General features: G+C 40.4%; 1 protein-coding gene across 1 annotated transcript in view; it reads left to right on the plus strand.

The window, feature by feature from the left end:
- SLC9A4 (solute carrier family 9 member A4) overlaps positions 1 to 18,158 on the plus strand; it is a gene marked incomplete at its 5' end in the record, with an annotated part of 62,907 nt that overhangs the window by 22,317 nt on the left and 22,432 nt on the right. The window contains 5 exon segments of the mRNA XM_082747145.1: positions 7,236 to 7,495; positions 8,901 to 9,118; positions 11,723 to 11,925; positions 12,935 to 13,021; positions 16,346 to 16,416. Of these exon segments, the coding sequence (XP_082603271.1) occupies positions 7,236 to 7,495; positions 8,901 to 9,118; positions 11,723 to 11,925; positions 12,935 to 13,021; positions 16,346 to 16,416 (839 nt within the window).

The following is an 18,158-nucleotide window of genomic DNA, read 5'->3' on the forward strand; positions in this document are numbered from 1 at the left end:
GTATAGGGGGAATTCCTATTAAAGAAGATGGTGGGGGGGGGAGCTTAGAGAAATGGGGAGCTCAGACCACCATGCAGAGTGACCCCAGCTGAGCGAAAGGGGACTGAAGGGAAACCGGAGGGGACTGGCTGACTGCATTTCTGAGAGGGCTTATAAGCCCAGTGGGAGTCTTCAGGCTAAGAACATCCATCAGAGGATCCTGCACCTTCCAAGATAGGGCCTGCCTTAGGGCGCTGCCACACCAGGTCCTTGGCTGAGGACAGCAGTAGGAATCAAGGTGTAGTCCCTGGCTGCTCAGTTTCATTCCTTGCAGTTGGAGACCTGAGGGCTCCTGACTGCCATGGAAGGAGAGGTAGATGACAGATGATGGACAGAGAAGCAGGATTAGAAAGGACATACACAATGTTGGTTAGGCATACATCTCTGTGTACCTTCCTCTCTGCTTATCTGTGATGCAAAGGAATTAAAAACACAAATGCAGACTAGCACTTACCACCTGTGGGGAGGTATGGTGGACAGGATGGTGCAGAAAACAGCGACAGAGTACAATAGAGATATACGAATTATTGGAAATATATAGCTCTTGTGTCAGAGTGTTTCTCTATAATGTTTATATTATAAACGGGTAAATTATTTCACACATAAATAAAACATGATGTGGGAGTCTATTGTTAAAGATGAAGAGGAGAATGGAGATAGAAGGTGAAACAGCAGGTGACTCTTGGATTTCTTGCAGGAGTAACTGAAGAGAAGAGATGCCATTGAACCATGAGATACTATGGACCCTGAGAAACAATCTGGGGGTTTCAGAGGGGAGGAGGGTAGGGGAAGGGATAACAGGGTGATGGGTATTGAAGAGGATATGTGCTCTTATGAGCACTGGGTGCTATACTTAACTAATGATTTACTGGACACTGCATCAAGGGCTAATTATGTACTACACAGTGGCTAACTGAACATAATAAAAACATTTTTTTTAAGAATTTAAAAAAAGAGAAAATTTTCAAATGATGCTGACAGGAGAAAATAAACCAAATGTAATATATATATATATATATATATATATATATATATATATGACATACATATGTGTGTGTGTGTGTTTACATGAGATTTACAGATGTATTTATAAATATATATGCATATACTGTGTCTATATATAATATTTAGAGTGGCTTTCTCTGGGAGGAACTGTGAGACAATATGGGGATCTTACTTTGTCCTTTTAAAATTTCTGTGCATCAACATGAGTATTCTTAAGCAAATCTGGTGTGAAATTTCAGCAAGTCTCTCCCTCTCTCTATTTAAGGCAATCCCTTTCCTAATTGCACCAATGTACAGAACTCATGATATAAAAGTATGTGTGTCTTTGCTTGAGTCAATTTGCACTAAATTTTTTGCTGCTGCTTCTTCTTCTTTAAAGGTTTATTTTTTTAAGCAAGAGAGAGAGAACGAGTGGGTGGTGGAGGGAAGGTGTCAGAGGGAGAGGGAGAAGATCCCCCACTGAGCAGGGAGCTTGCTTCAGGGCTCGATCCCAGGACCCTGAGATCATGGCCTGAGTTGAAATCAAGAGTTGGCTGTTTAGCTGACCAAACCAGCTATGAACCCCTTTTTCTTCTTCTTTTTTTTTTTTTAAAGATTTTATTTATTTATCAGAGAGGGGGGGGGGAGAGCAAGCACAGGCAGACAGAATGGCAGGCAGAGACAGAGGGAGAAGCAGGCTCCCTGCCGAGCAAGGAGCCCGATGTGGGACTCGATCCCAGGATGCTGGGATCATGACCTGAGCCGAAGGCAGCTGCTTAACCAACTGAGCCATCCAGGCGTCCCCCCCCCTTTTTCTTCTTCTTATACACCTTCCCCAGCTTCTTCTCCTTTTCCCAGAAGATGTCTAAAAACATTTCTTTAGGGGAGAAAGGGAGCCTGTTTACAATCTTCTTCTACATATCCCTGTATCTAACCAAGCTTGTTGGCTACTGGCTACTAATCACATTAAAAAGCAGGAACTAATCCAGACACTGAAAACATGTGTCCTAGGCTCCCTAAAGAAATAAAATGGAGCCATTTGGAGGAAAGCCTCAGATCAGGACTTTTTGAAATTCAAAAATCAAGTTGTAGCCTGAGAGATTGACAATGAAAATCTGCTAGTCTGAAATACAAGTCAATTCATTTTGGTTATAGAAGCTGTACTGGATTGAATAGTGCCCCCATCCCCCAAAAAAGAACTCATGTCCACCCAGAACAAGATCAGATGAGATGTGATCTTATTTGGAAATGGTTCTTTGCTGATACAATTAGTTAAAATGAACACACTGGAGCGAGGTGGGTTCTAGTCCAAGGACTAGTATCCTTGTAAGAAGGCAATGTGAAGACACAGAGGAGGGGACACACAGAGAAGTCCATATGTGGACAGTGGCAGAGACCACAGTCCTATGTCCACAAGTCAAGGAACACCAAGGCCTGCCAACAACCACCAGAAATGAAGAAGAAGCAAAGAACTATCCTTTCCTAGAAACTTCAATAGAGTGTGGCCCTCTCAGCACCTTGATTTTGGACTTCTAGCCTCCATGACAGTGAGAGAGAATCAAATTTCCGTCCAAGTTTGGGGTGTGCTGTTACAGCTGCTCTGGGAAACTCATACAGAGGGAAATGTGACAAAGCTGCACTGGGGAGGGGAGGTGCACTGGACACCCTCCTCATGTCTCCCCTCCCCATTCAGCAAAGTCCATTAGTGATACAGCATCCTACATGAGGAGTGGAGACAACTGAGTGACGTTGAGGACCGACCTTTCCACCAACTCATATTCCAAAGACAAAAGCCATTCTGTTCTGGATAAGACTTTTTTTTTTTTTTCTTATAATTCTCTTTACTAAAGGTATTGTCGTTCCCAAAGCTAGAGGATATAGGGATGGAAGTTTCCATTTAAAGGTACGTGCTCACAGCTGCAAGGGCCATGCAGGAACAGGAAACCACACAACACATTGTCATTTCCGAAACATCATGGCAATATAAAAGAGTCAAAAAAAGGTCCAAAAGGATCTTTAAGGGAAAATTAGATGGAACAAAATTGGAGGCTATAAAATGGCATATTGTGAATGCATGAGAATCCCTTATACGAGGAGGTAGCATCATAGTTTAAGACCCATTATTAGGGAAACCCAAACACAACAAATGACTTTCAGCTTTTAACTAACAAATTCTTAGGAAAACAGAAACATTCCTGGGTTTTTTCCCCATTTATTGTTTTCTTTGGAATTGAATTTATTCCATTAACTTTACTTCTATGTAAGTTATTGTACAAAGACTAAATGTGAAAAGTCACTACTCTTGCAATATCTTGTAGCAAAACCCTAATATCTTTTTTCTTTTCTTTTCTTTTCTTTCTTTGTTTCTTTCTTTGTTTCTTTGTTTGTTTCTTTCTTTCTTTCTTTCTTTCTTTCTTTCTTTCTTTCTTTCTTTCTTTTTTGAGAGAGAGTATGTGTGTACAGTGAGAGGGAAGGGTAGAGGGAGCAAGAGAGAGAGAGCACCAGGCTGGGTGTGGAGCCTGACTTGGGCTGGATCTTGCGACCCTGAGATCATGACCTGAGCCCAAATCAAGAGTTGGACGCTTAACTGACTGAGCCACCAGGTGCCCCCAAACCCTATCTTAAAGAAGGTGATATACAAGTCTGTGATTCAGAAAGGAAACTCAAGTCCAGAGGTTCTGTAGGGAAAAGTAGACAGTACAAAAACATTTTCCCAATGAAAATGTTTCCCAATTTGACATGCAAGGATCCAAACCAGATTAAGAAAGAAGAGAATAGATTTCCAAGAGAGGGAGGCAGGGAGAAAGACCTGAAGTATCACTGTAAGAAAGAAGTGCTCTACATTTGGCCAGATTAGGTGCACCGTGGTGGGTGTGGGAGGGCGGTGGAATGGCAGCCAGCACGGAGAACAGTATTTAAGTGTTGGTTACAGTATAAGCAAGTTGTGTATGTTCTGTGGAGTGCCTATAGCTGTAATAGTAACCAGCTAAATATGTAAGACTTGAAGAATGGAATATTTAAATTCTTCTTAAGAAAAAAGAACATCAACTCGTCCTTCAGAGATGTAGTATAAAGTACTATGCTTTCCATAGACTCCCAGAGAAGGACATGATATGGGCATAAGAACCCATCCTGCCCCAGCCCCTTACCTCCCATCTCCAGAAATAGACTTAAGTATAAAAGTAGTAGTAAGTAAGTATAAAAGTAGTAGTACTTTTATAAAAGTAGTAGTAGTAAGTATAAAAAAATTAACATGTTAACAACTGGACTCTGGGGAGTTCTGTCTACATGCCACAAACTTTTAAAAAATTCTGCTGAAAACATTTTCAGATAGGCCAATCGAAATTTAAAACCTGTTGCAAATCCCATATTGTCTAACTTTTTTTTCTTTTTCATTCTAGCTTTATTGAGCTATAATTGACATAGACCCTGCATAAGATTTTTTTTTGAAAAATGTATTTTCTTTCCTTTTTTAAAAAAAATATTTTATTTATTTGTTAGAGAATGAGAGAGTGAAAGAGAAGGCACAAGCAGGGGGAGCAGCAGGCAGAGGAAGAAGCAGGTTCCCTGCTCAGCAGGAAGCCCAATGCAGGGTTTGATCCCAGGACCCTGGGATCAGGACCTGAGCCAAAGGCAGATGCTTAACCACCATGCAGGCATCCCTGGGTAAAATTTTTGCTCTCCACAGAAATGGATAACAAAGTGTGTTAACAGTCTATACAGTAACTCTAGGGCACCCATGAACAGAGACACACATTGCCACAGACCAGCTGCTTGTGCTATTTCTGCTACTGGAGAACAACCTCACTCAAACAAATGAGGCACGCCTTAGAAAATAAATGCAAATGAGTTCAGTGGGGCTTTGCTTTAAATGTACCTTGATGGTTTATGATTTTTGAACCTAACAAGAAGCCAGCCTAGGCTTCTTCATTGACCATCTCTGTCAGGAAAACAAATATTTTTTAAAGATTTTTATTTATTTATTTGACCGACACAGATCACAAGTAGGCAAAGAGGCAGGCAGAGAGAGAGAGAGAGAAAGAGAGAGGAGGAAGCAGGCTCCCTGCTTAAGCAGAGAGCCCGATGTGGGACCCGATCCCAGGACCCTGAGATCGTGACCTGAGCTGAAGGCAGAGGCTTTAACCCACTGAGCCACCCAGGCGCCCAGAAAAACAAATTTTAATCAAAGGTGATGTCATGAGGTATCAGCAGAGGCCCTTCACAGAGCAGATCTGGAAAGGGCAGGACTGGGATAAGGGCTGGAGAAGCAATGGCGGATGAAAGACCATGGCCAAAGTGTCAGTGTGTATACAAAGCTGCCAGTAGTTCTGGTAAGCCTCATGGGTGAAGTCAAGGCCAGTATCCAAATGCTATCAGGGTGCCCTGTAGAACAGAGGTGACACTGAGTGTCTCAGTAAGGAAAGACGAATTGGGGATGGAGAAGTCAGAGTCACAGAGGAGGCTCAGGCCTGGGCAAGTCTTGCAGGTCACAGAGTAGGGGATCATTCTAGAAGTAAGGTGAGAGCAGAGTGAGAGCCGGAGTAATGAATGGGATAGAGACCCAACAATACTGGAGGGTCTGTCCACTCCTGTGGTTCCACGTACAGCAGTTAATCATTGACCTTATTTCCTTGAGTGTTAGCTTCTGCTCCTGCTCTGATCCCCCCGCCCCCATTTTTCCTAGTATAGGCAAACAAAGGCCAATATGTATATTTGTGGTTTATCAGGGCTGTTCAGGGCCTGATCTTCTCAAAGGTCTTCAATATCCTCAGAGATCTCACTTTATCTGTGTGTCTCATTAACGGTGTGGCAGCTGCCACTTTTCAGAAGTTCAGTCTAAATTCTGGGCTGCCAAGCACATGAAGCAGCGATTCCTAGATTACTGTAATTCATTTATTCATTTAGATTTTTATTTATTTATTTGAGAGTGAGAGGGAGAGAGAGAATGCAAGTGGGAGAAGGAGCAGAGGTAGAGGGACAAGCAGACTCCCTGATGTGTGTGGCTCCATCCCAGGACCCTGAGATCATGACCTGAGCCAAAATCAAGAGTCGGATGCTTAACAATGTCACCCATGTGCCCCCACTCTAATTTCTTACACACGTTGAACTGAGTAGAGAAATAGCAGGAAAATTGGGAGTGTGTATCAGGTGGGCTCCAGTGGTTTGAAGGATTCAATGAGATGACATTTATGCAAAGTATAGTAGGTCAGGTCCAATTGAGAGAGAGAAACCACACAGTAGGTTAAACAGAGAAGTTTTAATATCGAAATGATTAACTATAACAAAGGACTAGCTGTAAACTAGGAGAACTCTTCCTTAGAATAGGGTAACAGGTTTACCAAAACATAAACTTGAAAGGGATTCCCATCTCCCTGGAGGTGTGGATGGACCACTGGGCAGGAGATAAGCTGGCCTCGAGCTGCTGGGCAAAGAGCAGGGCACCCTCAGGGAGGCAGGCAGGGAGAGGGCATCAGTAGTTGGTGGCACCCGGTGTGCAGTTGGGAGGCTGGGCTTAGAGGGGGCACAGGGCCTTCTGAGAAAGCTGTGTGGGCAGGAGAGGGTTTCCACACAGTGGGCTGCCCAGGCCCCTGACGACAGACATGCTGCATGAGGGTTATGCCAGGGCTTCTTTTTTCCATGTCAGGAGGTCCACGGACAAGTTATCCCCAGAGGAAGCCGTAATTTACAGACCAATTTCTTCCAAGGCCTGTGACCCGCCCCTCCAAGGACCTACGGGAAGTCCTCTCAATCACCTGCCTGACTCTTGCCCCTCCCACCGGAAGTTGCTGGAAAGCCCCTTCTCCCAGCAATGTCCCTTCAGCTCCCTCTGCTGAGAGAGCTGTAACATGCGGCTCCCTTGAAGGAGAAAAATTCTGCAGAGGGAATTCCGTTGTTTATTATAGAGCCTGTATTGAAAGGTGCATTTGAAGCTGGGAGGAAATTAAACTAGTTGATAACTGAAACAGAGAGCTTCACAAAGAGACGGGCACAGAGTAGGTGCTCAGTGACTACAGCTGTATTAGATTCTTACCCACTGTAATGAATAAGAGTAAATTATGTAGAATGATTTTAAAGTTAGGTGTAAGACATATTAATATTTATGGTCCTGTAATTCACTTATGTATTACTCAACTGGACGTGAAGTTAAGAATCTGTGTGTCAAGTAATTCTCATTTCTAATTCTTGTTTCTTTCGTTTTCTTTTTTGTCTAGGTCTTATACAATATATTAATTGCCTTCACAAAGATGCATAAATTTGAAGACATAGAACCTGTTGACATTTTGGCTGGATGTGCCCGATTCATTATTGTGGGGGTTGGAGGAGTGTTTTTCGGCATAATTTTTGGGTTTATTTCTGCATTTATCACGCGTTTCACTCAGAATATCTCTGCCATCGAACCACTCATCGTCTTCATGTTCAGCTACCTGTCTTACTTAGCTGCGGAAACACTCTACCTCTCGGGCATCCTGGCGTGAGTACAAACCAAGGACTGACTCTTACAGCAATAGAAGAGAATGCAGGACTGCACAGCGTGGACTAGCATTTGCAGAAGGCACAACTTTTGACACTAATCTGCAAAGGTGTTGCTGGATTTAGGTTTTTTAAACTTCCGTAAAATCTGATTCGGGGCCTTTGCTAAACAAATGTTCTTTCCCTCCAGCCTTTGTATTTGCTCTTCTCCTGAATGACCTTAGCAGAGCAGAGCAATTACGAGGTCAAGTTGAAAGACTCAAAAGCTCTGATGCAGAGAAGAACTAGAAGTTCAAGCTTAAAGCCTCATTTCAATAGCTTTTTTTTCCCCCTTGAAAAATTCATTATTTTGAAGGTAAAGGGCAGCATACCATGAAGGACTGTCATTCCTGAGCTCTGCCTTCTGCTATTTCCCTTAAATCACATCACACCAGACTGGAATGAGACCAGGTAGATGGGATAAGACCAGAGGCCCAGATTTCTTTTTCCTAATGAAACTATTTGTAAATATTTATCCTTCCATAGGTCTTGGAATGAGATTGCTTAACTTGGCTTGCTATATCTGGTTGTGTTGTTTTTTTCTATGGCATTATCCTCATACCCAGCTACTCAGGCAGAAATATTTAATTTTATTGCGTAGAAATAACTATTTTAATTAAATATAATAGTACAAAATCTAGATACTCATTATTGTTCCACCTTAAAAGTGGTATAAATTACTTAGACAAGGCAAAGATTTTTTTCTCTTCCCCTGCCCTCAGGTGACCAACCACCACCATCTTCCCCGCTGACTTGCTAGTGACCCTAGAGTAAAAACATTTTAAATAAAAAATTTCTCATTAAATTGTTGTAAGAAACATTGCTCAGGTGGGGGAAATGAAAGCCTTGCTTCATTATTCTTTCCAGAAACACTTCTGCTTTGGGTTTGTGCACCCAGTACACAAATGGTTGATAGAATTTTCTTTTTTTTTTTTTTAAGGTTTTATTTATTTTTTTGACAGAAAGAGAAATCACAAGCAGGCAGAGAGGTAGGCAGAGAAAGAGGCAGAAGCAGCCTCCCCACTGAGCAGAGAGCCTGGTGTGGGACCCTCAGTTCCCAGGACCCTGAGATCATGATCCGAGCTGAAGGCAGAGGCTTAACCCACTGAACCACCCAGGAGCCCCTGATGCCATTTTCTTGTGAGAAATCCATGCCATGTCCACCTTCTCTAACACACTAATTTGAGCAAACTCTTTGGGGAGGGATAAGGGAAATAAAGAAAACCTGTGGGGAATGAGAAAGGGCAATGGAGACGATGTTTTCTCTGGATAAAAACAAGATGTGTGTATCTATCACATCACCAGGAGGGAATTTTTCAGGGAGGGGGAAATCTCAGGCTTCTCCTGAGACTGTCTTCTTTCTGCAGAATCACAGCCTGCGCAGTAACAATGAAGAAGTATGTAGAGGAAAATGTGTCCCAGACATCCTACACCACCATCAAGTATTTCATGAAGATGCTGAGCAGCGTCAGCGAAACCTTGATCTTCATCTTCATGGGTGTGTCCACCATTGGGAAGAACCATGAGTGGAACTGGGCCTTCATCTGTTTCACCCTGGTCTTCTGCCAGATCTGGAGAGCCATTAGTAAGAGACAGCAGGACCCACAGAGGCTTCTGCCTGCTTGCTTTTTACAAATTTTCTTTTCCCTTTCTGCAGTGTAACAACCTAACTGGTTTTACAGGTTAGGGGAGTAGAGGCACTTTGTAGGGACCAGGAATGTTGTCTGTGTGCTCCCTCACTCAGTTCAGAGAAACTAGAGGCTAAGAAGGTTGTGCACTGAAGCAGAGCTGGGGCAAGGAGTCTGTTTCTCTTTTTTATTTGAAGAGAGAATTTCACATCTACACATTTAAATATAACTCAATAAATTTATCCCTTGTTCTTCATTTCCTTGTTAGTTTTTACCCTCTTGCACCTTAAATAAGATACAGGTTATACACTGTGAGCATTTACACTTTTATTACAAGAAAAGTGAGATCTCACTACGTGTATTCTATGTAAGGCAGAAAACAGTCCCCTAAAACCCACAGGTGATTTTAGTTGAGGGTTGAGTTTGACGTACAGAAAACCAAGGACCAGGAAGTGAATCTTTATTTTATTTATTTTTTTTAAGTATCTTTTTTTTAAAAACATTTTATTTATTTATTTGAGAGAGAATGACTGGGAGAGAGCATGAGCGAGGAGAAGGTGAGAGGGAGAAGCAGACTCCCCGTTGATTTGGGAGCCCGAGGTGGGACTCGATACCAGGACGCCGGAATCATGACCTGAACTGAAGGCAGTCACTTAACCGACTGAGCCACCCAGGCACCCTGAATCTTTATTTTTAAAAGCTCTTATTACTAATTAGTAAAGGCAATTCCATAATGTAACTGACTTCACCTGTATAAAATGTGCCTAGCTTAAAAACATGAGATCTCTTGACTAATGGCTGCTTATTTATCTTGTACATCATGTTTCTGGGGCTAGCGAGAGCATTAAGTATGTAATGACATTATAAGTGCTGCCCTTTGATTAGAGGCAGTTTTATTTTTAAGTGATTTTGACCAGGATTTGAAACATTTGCTTGATTGACTTTATCAATATTTTAAAGCTAATTACAGTTAAAGAGAAATTAGGGGAAATGATTCAAGAACTTACCTTGAACATGCAATTCTAAATTAATTTAAGGTGGGTTTTAAATCTAGGAAAGAATAACAAGAATGCAAAAATATTAAAATATTCAAAAAACCAACTCTGAATATGTATGCATGTTCGGTTTCTTGGGGTGAAAAGAATTAAGGAAACTGTGTTATTAACAATACAAATGTATAATTTCGAATCAAATCTCAGCATGGCTAATAACTAGCTATATTCAAAATCATCTTCCTCAACCACAAAATGGGAGGCATGAACAAATTTTCTGGGTTCCCTTCCCTCTCTAATGTCAAGAGAAGTAATATTACTGAACTTCAGCCCAGCCAACAGGAGTATAAACCATCTAAGAAAGGATTAATACCTCAATATTGTTGGTCCTTGGTGACAAGAAACTTGGTGACCAACTCCCTCATATTCTAGCTGAGAGAATGGCTGACTGGGTCACGTCACAGTGAGGGACAGAGCCAGCTGACAGAATCCAGGTCTCTCTCCCAGCCTCTTCTCATCCCCAGCCTGACTTGTGGCTGATAGTAGCCATGAAGGCTTATAATGCAAATTCTCTGCTCTCTGTTATATATAGATATTTAATTTATGTAAGCATTCCATCTACCTTCTGAGGTAAATATTACCATTACCTCCTCCAGAGAGATGGACTACATGAAAAGGTTAGAACCTTAGCCAAAGTCACATACTAGTATGTGAAGGAGCCAGGACACATAAAACAAAATGAAAAATTTTAGATTTTACCATCTCTCACATCATCCATGTGCCTGTCATCAAGGGTTGCTTGCTGTGAGGTCTGTGTGATTAGAAGTCACACATGGATACTGAGAGTTTTATTTTGCAGTAAAAGCTCCTTAGTCAGAGCTTTAGTGAAGGACTTTTCCCACCAGGAAGCAGCGTATTGGTGGTAAGCTAGGTCATGCCTGCCACTCAGAGATGGAAAAATCAGTGAGGTAGAAAACACCTCTGTGTTTTAAACAAGCTCTGTCACCCTCTACCTTCCACTTACCGATGGTAAGAACTACCCCCCCTTTGAGCCCTTGCCAACTTTCTTGTTTGCATTGAACCTCAAGAAGAACCAAACCAACCACAAAAGTTTTGCTTACCCAGCAGAGACCACAATCACTAAGAGAGTCCTCTTATGTTTAAAATTATATGGCTCCTTTGGTTACTCATTGAGAACACGAGATGACAAAAATGTTTCTATCCCCCAAGTAATACCCTTGCTTTACCTAGTTTTGAAAGGCAGAGCAAAAATTTTGAGTCTAGATTAGAATTTATATGTCACGTCATATCAAAAAGTATCAAGATTTTATGACTTTAAACACACACACATGCGCACAAGTTAGGAAGCTAACAACGTGAAGTACTACTGTTCACAACTACTCAAGAAATGAAGTTTTGTAGGATGTTCTGTTTGGGATGGACAAGCATAGATGTGATGAAATTAAGTTGCATTGTTTTGCGGGCACAAACACACAATTTGGGTACATTAGCACTGTATATCTACTCATTCATGACCCTCTGCTCTAATACATATTTTCCCCTTTCTAGGCGTATTTGCTCTCTTCTATGTCAGTAACCAGTTTCGGACTTTCCCCTTCTCCATCAAGGACCAGTGCATAATTTTCTACAGTGGTGTCCGAGGAGCTGGAAGTTTTTCACTTGCATTTTTGCTTCCTCTGTCTCTTTTTCCTAGGAAGAAAATGTTTGTCACTGCTACTCTAGTAGTTATATATTTTACTGTATTTATTCAGGTTAGTAGATTTTTTTCATATCTGAAATAAGTAGAGTCTTTCAAGATAATGTATTAAATACATATAGTACCAGAAAAAGGGATGCTTTGTCTAATTTTTCAACATATGCTCAGTACTCCAACTAAATTCCCAAATACTTCTAGATCATGTTTGTATTCATCCTTTAACCTCTAAAATATGTTTCTTTTTAATCATTAAGATATATTAGTCAAAATATTCCTGGGTAGCAGGTGAATGGTAGTTACTCTAATGTGTTTTACTGAAAACAAGATTTCCATTAGTACTGGATAGCTCAGGTTTTTATTTTTAGCTGGAGTTTTTTCTCAGCAAACTAATGAGAGGTTATTTTAAGGGATGACACTAAATTCCTGCCTTAAAGTAATGCCTGTTTTTTAGGGGCACCCAGGTGGCTCAGTGGGTTAAAGCCTTTGCTTTCCGCTCAGGTCATGATCCCAGGGTCCTGGGATTGAGCCCCACATCGGGCTCTCTGCTCAGCAGGGAGTCTGCTTCCTCCCTCTCTGCCTGTTTCTCTGCCTACTTGTGATCTCTGTCTGTCAAATAAATAAATAAAATCTTCAAAAAAGTAATGCTTTTTTTTTTTAAAGAGAAATGCAATTAAAGCTATGCTTTTTTTTCTTTTAAAGAATTATTTATTTGTTTGTTTATTTGGCAGAGAGAGACAGCAATAGAGGGAACACAAGGAGAGGGAGTGGGAGAGAGAGAAGCAGGCTTCCCACTGAGCGGGGAACTGACACTGGGATCATGGCCTGCGGCAAAGGCAGACACTTAAGGACTGAGACACCCAAGACTCCCAAAGTAATATCTATTTTCATTGCAGAATTTGAAAGACTTAAATAAGAGCTAAACATTAGAGCATTTATCCAAAATGCTTATGTTTATACAAAAAGATATGAAAAATTGGAAGCTCTAACAGTTTTGCTAATAGATTTGCTCTCTATACAACAATCTTTACTACAACAAACTCTTTATTTTGTCATTTGTGGTCTAGGGAATCACAATTGGCCCACTGGTCAGGTACCTGGATGTTAGAAAGACCAATAAAAAAGAATCCATCAATGAAGAGCTTCATATTCGTGTAAGTTATCTCTGTCATAATTAATAAGTTAAAAGGATGTTCTCCACTTGTCACTGACAGGAGTAATCTAGAGCTTTGGTGAGATGTTCCATATACATTACTAAATGTAGCTTCTTTCTTCGCTAGCTAGATTAAGAGTGACTGTACTAGTTTCTGATTGCTGCTGTAGGAAATTGTCACAAATTAAATAGCTTAAAAAACCATAGTTATTATCTTATAGTTCTGGAGGTCAGAAGTTCAAAATGGGTCTCACTGGACTAAAATCAAGATGTTAGTGGGCTGCATTTCTTTCTGGAGTTTCTAGGGAAAAATCTGTTTTCTTGCCTCTTGCAGCTTCTAGAATCTTCCAGCATTCCTTGGCTCATGGACCCCTCTCATCTTCAAAGCTAGCAATGGCCACTCAGGTCTTTCTCATGTTGCATCACTCTGATCCTGAATTTTCTGCCTTCCTCTTCCACATTAAAGACCTTTATGATTATGTTGGGCCCATGTGGTTAATTTAGGATATTCTCTCTATCTTAAAGTTGGCAACTTTAAGTCCAACTACTATCTTAATTTTCCTTTGCATATAAACTAACATATTAACCAGTTCTGGGGATTAGAATATAGACATCTGCAGGAACCATTATTCTATCAGTCTGCCCTTGGCCCCTCAAAGATTCGTATCTATTCCACAGGCAAAATACATTAACTCTATTCTGAGGTCCCCAAATTCTCAATCCATTGTCCATTGTAGTGTCAACCACAAGACTAAGATCTCACCTAAATTTTATCAGCCCCAAAGTCCAAAATCTCATCATCTCAGTCATCTAAATCAGGGATGATTGACCCTCTGGGTATTATCCATCCTCAGGCACAGCTCTTCTTCAACGCTGAACCTGTGAAATTCAAGAGACAATCATCTGATCCCCAAATACACTGGTAGGGCAGTCATAAGATAATGGCTATATTCCCTTTCAAAAAGGGGGAAAATGGAAGGAAACAAATGGAGTCATTTCTAATGACTGGGAAGTTTACTTGGTTTCAAGGCCTGGGAACTGCTTCTGTTCTCTCAGATCAGAACTCCAATGTAGTTTCCACCCTCTGGATTCTCAACTCCACCCTCTGAGTCATCCTTCCTGTTTCATGAAAGGTGGCCTGTGTTTTCAGCTCATTCCTTTGATCTGCCTGTTTCTTGCCTATAGAACTTTGGGGTCCCAACCTTTGCTTTCATTTTATCTATTCGCCTTGCTTTTTGGTTCCAGGCTGGAAGTGTTTCTGTCAGGATTCAACAGGGAAGCAGAACTAGTAAGAGATATATATTAAGAATGTCATTGGAAGGAATTGGCTTACCTACTGTGTGGGCTGACTAGGCAAGCCCAGAACCTACAAGACAACCCCTCAGGATGGGTAGACCAGAACCCTCAGGCATGAGCCATAGCTGCAGGGTGCACAACTGGAGTTTTCTTCTTCATCAGGGAAGCTTCAGTCATACTCTTCAGGCCTTTTAACTGATCATATTAGGCCCACCCAGATTATCTGGGATAATCGCCCTCACTTTAAGACAGCAGATTATGGGTTTTAATCATATCTACTAAATACCTTCACAGCAACATATAGATTATTGTTAATAGTACCTGGGACTAGCCTTGCTTAGAGGACACCTCAAAAAACCATCACAGTAACTAATGCTCATAATTGCCCTACTTGCTTCTGAAATCATCATTCCAATGGAACATGGGCCCTTCTGCTCTTTCTGAACTTCTCATTAGGGAAGGGTAAACACTTCTACTCCTTCTGCAGATACAGCCTAGTACAGTTTTCAGTGAAAACATTCAATTCTGACAAAGATGAAGTTGAGCATGGTTTCTATCTGTTTAAATTCAATACAGTATTAGATGGATGCCATTTTGTATGGCTCCAGAGCATAAAAATGGGAAGGAATACATGGAAGACAGAGGGAAAGAGACTTCAGCTCAGCTAAGGAAGACCATTCTGGCAATGGCTTCTCCCACAGCACACCCAAAGCTAAAATGGATGTGTACAAACAGTGACTGGCATAGCTGCTGTACAGGAGATTCAGGCTCTGCGGGGATGATTGTCTCAGATAATTTTGGGGTTTATTTTTTGCCTATAACTTCATGATCATGATGCTGGAGAGACTGATGAAGTCTTTCAAAATCAGCCCTGAATTTTATGGCCAAAGTCATCTAAACCCAAACCGACAATCTTCAAGGCCATTTGAAAATTTTCAACAGATGGGGATAAGGAGCAAATGTTTTAAAAATAAGAAGTGTTTTGAGGATCCTGGGTTACTCCATCTATTAAGTGTTTGCCTTTGGCTCAGGTCACAATCGCAGGATCCTGGGATCAAGCCCTGTGTTGGCTCCCTGCTCAGCAGGGAGTCTGCTTCTCCTTCTCTTTTTGCCCCTCCCCCCTGCTCATTCTCTTTCTTGCTCTCTCAAATAAATAAATAAAGTCTTTAAAAAAAATAAGAAACACTTTAACCTGATTGAAGATTTTTGTTTCTATTTTTATACCCTCTATTCAGCATTTTTAGAAATTAAATAATACACCTAAGACAATAGAACTTGGGTACTTTACTCCTTCCTTAATTTTTTCTCAAATAGAGTAATAATTACTGGTAGAAAGTACATCAATTAAATATTTCAGAATTAATTTAGTATTTTAATGTATTTTGCAAAAGTATTTTAGAAGTCAGCATAAACTTCAATGATTACAAGTTTAAATTATGAAGAGTAATTCATACATTTTGAAGAGGTTATGCTTTTTTCTGAAATTCCTGTTAATAATTTGGGTGAAGCAAATTTAGTATAATTGGCTTGGATTGTGAAGTGTAATACTGAGACAAAATAATCAGATAAAAATGAGGCGAATAGGTAAATTTTGTTATGTTATTGTTATTATAGGATATCTGTAGAATTCTATTTTCAGAAACTCTATAAATTGGATCCTGACAATATTTTTCTTTTGTGTTGTAATTATAAGTAACAACTAGAATTACATTCATGTGATCTTAGTAATGAGACATTGTCCAAGTCATTCTAGAAAAATATTATTCAAAATAAATAGCAGGTACCCTGTTTTCATCAAAAGTTATGTGCATTATTAAGGAGATTATCAGCAGAATCTGAATCATGAAACTAAGTTGAATTACTATGGAAGGCATTATAAGTTTCAGTTACATGAACAGACTGATAGAAAAGAGGACATGTTCCAGGAAATTAAAACCTCCTTTGTTTTCCAAAGTGTATTAGCTTTCCTTGTGTGTCTTTTAGAGTTAACGTTTCACCAGCAATCATTTTCCTGTATTTGGTTTGGCAGCTGATGGATCACTTGAAAGCTGGAATTGAAGATGTGTGTGGGCAATGGAGCCACTACCAAGTGAGAGACAAGTAAGGAGGCAGAGGGTTTCACTGCCTAGGAAGGATATCTGTGACCGGAGGAACCTCAGAATGTTACTTTGAAAATTGAGTGTAAGACTTAAAGAATCCAGAGGAATGAGACCAGGAATACAAAGGGCCCAGCAATCAGGGCATAGAAGAGGCAGGTGGAAACTGTGGGAATGCCCAGCTTGTGAGTGGAGAGCTCTCAGGTGGAGGGGCCATAGATTTGGAATAGGTTGTGTCAGAGAGAACTAGTGCAACTTTCAGGTTGAAATTAGAGAAGTCAGACCTAAGTTTAAAACAAGGACAATTTTCCTGATGAAAAGAGAAGCTTAACCATGAAATGACTGGCTTCATAAGGCTACAAAGGGAGTTTAGTGAGTCATCAAGGATCCTGAGGAAGAAACTCCTCCACTGGGGAGGGGGGTTGCAGTGAAAGACCTTCAGGGGTCCTTTCTATGTGATTCTATACAAATGCCAAAGTCTCTCTTCTCCACCACATCTCATATTCAGAACACATTCTCTTCCTGGATTTTAGTCTACAGCATATTTCTTATGTGGCCCTGAAGAGAGTTTCACTCAGAATAAGGAAGATGAGAGCTTGGGAGTTAAACACAGCTATTTAGTGAATGTAGGAGTTGACAGTAGTTGAGTTAACCAAACGACAGAAGTTTTCTTTCTAGGGCTTGCCAACATATTGATGTTGGTGATGCGAAGAGAAACTGACTTTTGGAAAGTCTCGCAGTCGAGATGCGTAGTGGCACCTAAATGAGAAACTGAGAGCTTTTGTGTGGGGTCTTTAAGTTTTATTTTATTTTTTCTTTATTTTGTGAGTCTGTGGGTAATCTATTTTTACATTTTAATTCCAGCTAGTTAACATGCAGTGTTATATTAGTTTCAGGTGTACAACATAGTGAGTGATTCAACACTGCCACACAACACCTGGTGCTCATCATAACAACACAACAAATCCCCATCCCCTGTTTTACCCATTCCCCCCACCACGTCCTCTCTGGGAATCATCAGTTCTTTATAGTTAGGAGTCTGTTTCTTAGTTTGTCTCTCTTTTTTCCTTTTTTCCTTTGTTTTGTTTCTTAAATTCTATATGGTGAGCTCATATAGTATTGGTCTTTCTCTGACTGATTTATTTTACTTAGTATTATACTTTCTAGTTCCATCTATGTTGTTGCAAATGGCAAGATTTCCATCTTTTAGATGGCTGAGTAATATTCCATTTTATATATTACATCTTTTTTATCCATTCGTCAGTCAATGGACACTTGGGCTACTTCCATTGTTTGGCTATTATAAATAATGCTGCTTTAAACATAGGGCTACATGTATCTCTTTGATTTAGTGTTTTAGTATTTGGGGTTAAATATTCAGTGGAATAATTTTTGGATTATAAGGTAGTTTTATTTTTAACTTTTTTTTTTAGGATCTTCCATACTGTTTTCCACAGTCACTGCACAAATTTGCATTTTGAGTGGGCTCTTTTTTATGAAGTAAAACGGACAGTCCTCATAGTTTTAAAATATAACTTAATATATGTAAATGTCCACCAACCTAGAACCTAGGTCATGGATTTTTAAAGTCTAAACCTGATAGTTCACCCAGTGAAAAATCATTTAATATTATTCCATTTGGCCAAATTTATACCAAATTTTCTAGACACTAAGCAGTAAGACACACTTAATGCATTCCAAGTCCTCACATTGCTATAGACAAGGTTTTGGGGGAAAGAAAAGAGA

The sequence above is a fragment of the Mustela nivalis genome, assembly GCF_964662115.1.
Source record: "Mustela nivalis genome assembly, chromosome: 8".
In the NCBI taxonomy this organism is placed as follows: domain Eukaryota; kingdom Metazoa; phylum Chordata; class Mammalia; order Carnivora; family Mustelidae; genus Mustela; species Mustela nivalis.